Consider the following 2,848-nt stretch of genomic DNA (forward strand, 5'->3'; position numbering starts at 1 on the left):
CCATTTCTGACCCCAAATCCCTCGGGAATGGCCCCAAAATGGCCCCAGAACGGCCCCAAATGGCCTCGTCCTCCTGAGCCCAAATCCCCATTTCTGACCCCAAATCCTCGGGAATGGCCCCGAAACGGCCCCAAATGGCCTCGTTCTCCTGAGCCCAAATCCCCATTTCTGACCCCAAACCCCTCAGGATCTCCCCCAAATCCCTCAGGAATGGCCCCAAAATGGCCCCAGAACGGCCTCGTCCTCCTGACCCCAAATCCCCATTTCTGACCCCAAATCCCCTTTTTCCAACCCCAAAACCCTCGGGAACGGCCCCGGAATGGCGCCGAACGGCCTCGTCCTCCTGACCCCAAATCCCCATTTCTGACCCCAAATCCCCCGGGATTTCCCCCAAATCCCTCGGGAACGTCCCCCAGAATCACCCCCAGATCTGGAATGCGAGCCCGGAATCTCCCCCAAATCCGGGATCTGAGCCCGGAATTGCCCCCGGATTTGGGAGCTGAGCCCAGAATTGCCCCAGATCTGGAATCCAAGCCTGGAATCTCCCCCGGATTTGGGATCTGAGGCCGGAATTCCCCCCAAATCTGGGATCCGAGCCCAGAATACCCCAAAAATCTGGAATCCAAGCCCGGAATCCCCCCTGGATTTGGAATCCGAGCCCAGAATTCCCCCCAAATCCGGGATCCGAGCCTGGAATCCCCCAAAAATCTGGAATTCGAGTCCGGAACCTCCCCCAGATTTGGAATCCAAGCCCGGAATCCCCCCTGGATTTGGGATCCGAGCCCGGAATTCCCCCTGGGTTTGGAATCCGAGCCCAGAATTCCCCCCAAATCCGGGATCCGAGCCTGGAATCCCCCAAAAATCTGGAATTTGAGCCCAGAACCTCCCCCAGATTTGGAATCCAAGCCCGGAATCCCCCCTGGATTTGGGATCCGAGCCCGGAATTCCCCCTGGGTTTGGAATCCGAGCCCAGAATCCCCCCCAAACCGGGGATCCGAGCCTGGAATCCCCCAAAAAGCTGGAATTTGAGCCCAGAACCTCCCCCAGATTTGGAATCCAAGCCCGGAATCCCCCCTGGATTTGGGATCCGAGCCCAGAATCCCCCAAAAATCTGGAATTTGAGCCCGGAACCTCCCCCAGATTTGGAATCCAAGCCCGGAATCCCCCCTGGATTTGGGATCCGAGCCCGGAACCCCCCCCAGATTTGGGATCCCAGCCCAGCATTCCCGCCGGCATTCCCGCTTTTCCGGCATTCCCGCTTTTCCGGCCGCACCATCAGGGTGTCCTTGGGGAAGAGGTTCCTGCTGGGGCTCCGGGGGCTCCCTCCGGGGCTGTTGGGCTCCTGCGGCGCCGGCCCCCTCCGGAACCAGCTGGAGATGGCCCAGATGATGAAAATCCTGCGGGAAAAAAAACCTCGGGAATTCTGCCGGCATCGTCTCCCCTCCCCGCTCTCCCCTTTCCCAAAAAAATCGGGGTTTTCCCGCCGCTTCCGGGAGGTTCTGGGATTTTTTTTTTCCCCCCCGCGGGTTTCGCTTCCCGGGAATTGTTTTCTCCTGGGGATTCCTCTCGTGCCAAAAATCCCCTTTTTCCAGGGATTTGGTCTTGCCAAAAACTCCTCCTTCCCGAAAAATCCCCGTTCCTACAGATCTCTCTTCCCGAAAAATTCCCTCTTCCCCCAAATCCCGCTCCCAAAATCCCCTTTTCCCACGGATCCTCCTTCCCAGAGATTTTCTCTTCCCAAAAAATCCCCTTTTCCCACAAATCCCACTTCCAAAAATCCCCTTTTCCCATAGATCCTCCTTCCCAAAAATTCTCTCTTCCCAAAAAATCCCCTTTCCCCCCAAATCCCGCTCCCAAAAATCCCCTTTTCCCCAATTCCCTCTTCCCAGAGATTCTCTCTTCCCAAAAAATCCCCTTTTCCCCCCAAATCCCACTCCCAAAAATCCCCTTTTCCCACGGATCCCTCTTCCCAGTGATTCTCTCTTCCCAAAAAACCCCATTTTCCCCCAAATCCCGCTCCCTGCAGAGAATTCCCGATTTTTGGCACATTCCGGGAGCGCATCCCGAGGATTCCCCTCCCCCCCAGCCCCACCCCGGGCCCTTCCCGCGACCTTCGGTTTTCTCTTCCCACAAACTTCTCCTTCCCGAAAAATCCCCGTTCCCAGAGATTCTCTTCCCAAAAAATCCCCTTTCCCCCCAAATCCCGCTCCCAAAAAATCCCTTTTTCCCACGGATCCCTCTTCCCAGTGATTCTCTTTTCCCAAAAAATCCCCTTTCCCCCCAAATCCCGCTCCCAAAAAATCCCTTTTTCCCACGGATCCCTCTTCCCAGTGATTCTCTTTTCCCAAAAAATCCCCTTTTCCCCCCAAATCCTGCTCCCAAAAATCCCCTTTTCCCATGGATCCCCCTTCCCACAAACTCCTCCTTCCCGAAAAATCCCCGTTCGCAGAGATTCTTTCTTCCCAAAAAATCCCCTTTTCCCCCCAAATCCCACTCCCAAAAATCCCCTTTTCCCAGACATTTTCTCTTCCCACAAACTCCTCCTTCCCGAAAAATCCCCGTTCCTACGGATCTTTCTTCCCAAAAAATCCCCTTTTTCCCCAAATCCCACTCCCAAAAATCCCCTTTTCCCATGGATTCTCCTTCCCAGAAATTCTCTCTTCCCAAAAAATCCCCTTTTCCCACAGATCCAAGCTCCCAAAAATCCCCTTTTCCCCAAATCCCGCTCCCAAAATCCCTTTTTCCCCAAAATCCCACTCCCAAAAATCCCCTTTTCCCACGGATCCCTCTTCCCAGTGATTTTCTCTTCCCAAAAAATCCCCTTTTCCCCCAAATCCCGCTCCCTGCA

General features: G+C 55.1%; 1 protein-coding gene across 1 annotated transcript in view; it reads right to left on the minus strand.

Moving 5' to 3' along the window:
• LOC108446508 overlaps positions 1-2,848 on the minus strand; it is a gene marked incomplete at its 3' end in the record, with an annotated part of 27,534 nt that overhangs the window by 16,779 nt on the left and 7,907 nt on the right. Inside the window, exon 4 of the mRNA XM_017733330.1 lies at positions 1,274-1,639. Coding sequence (XP_017588819.1) covers positions 1,274-1,639 — 366 coding nt within the window. The remainder of the gene's footprint in view (positions 1-1,273; positions 1,640-2,848) is intronic.

Source organism: Corvus brachyrhynchos, unplaced genomic scaffold, assembly GCF_000691975.1.
Source record: "Corvus brachyrhynchos isolate BGI_N302 unplaced genomic scaffold, ASM69197v1 scaffold1055, whole genome shotgun sequence".
Lineage (NCBI taxonomy): Eukaryota > Metazoa > Chordata > Aves > Passeriformes > Corvidae > Corvus > Corvus brachyrhynchos.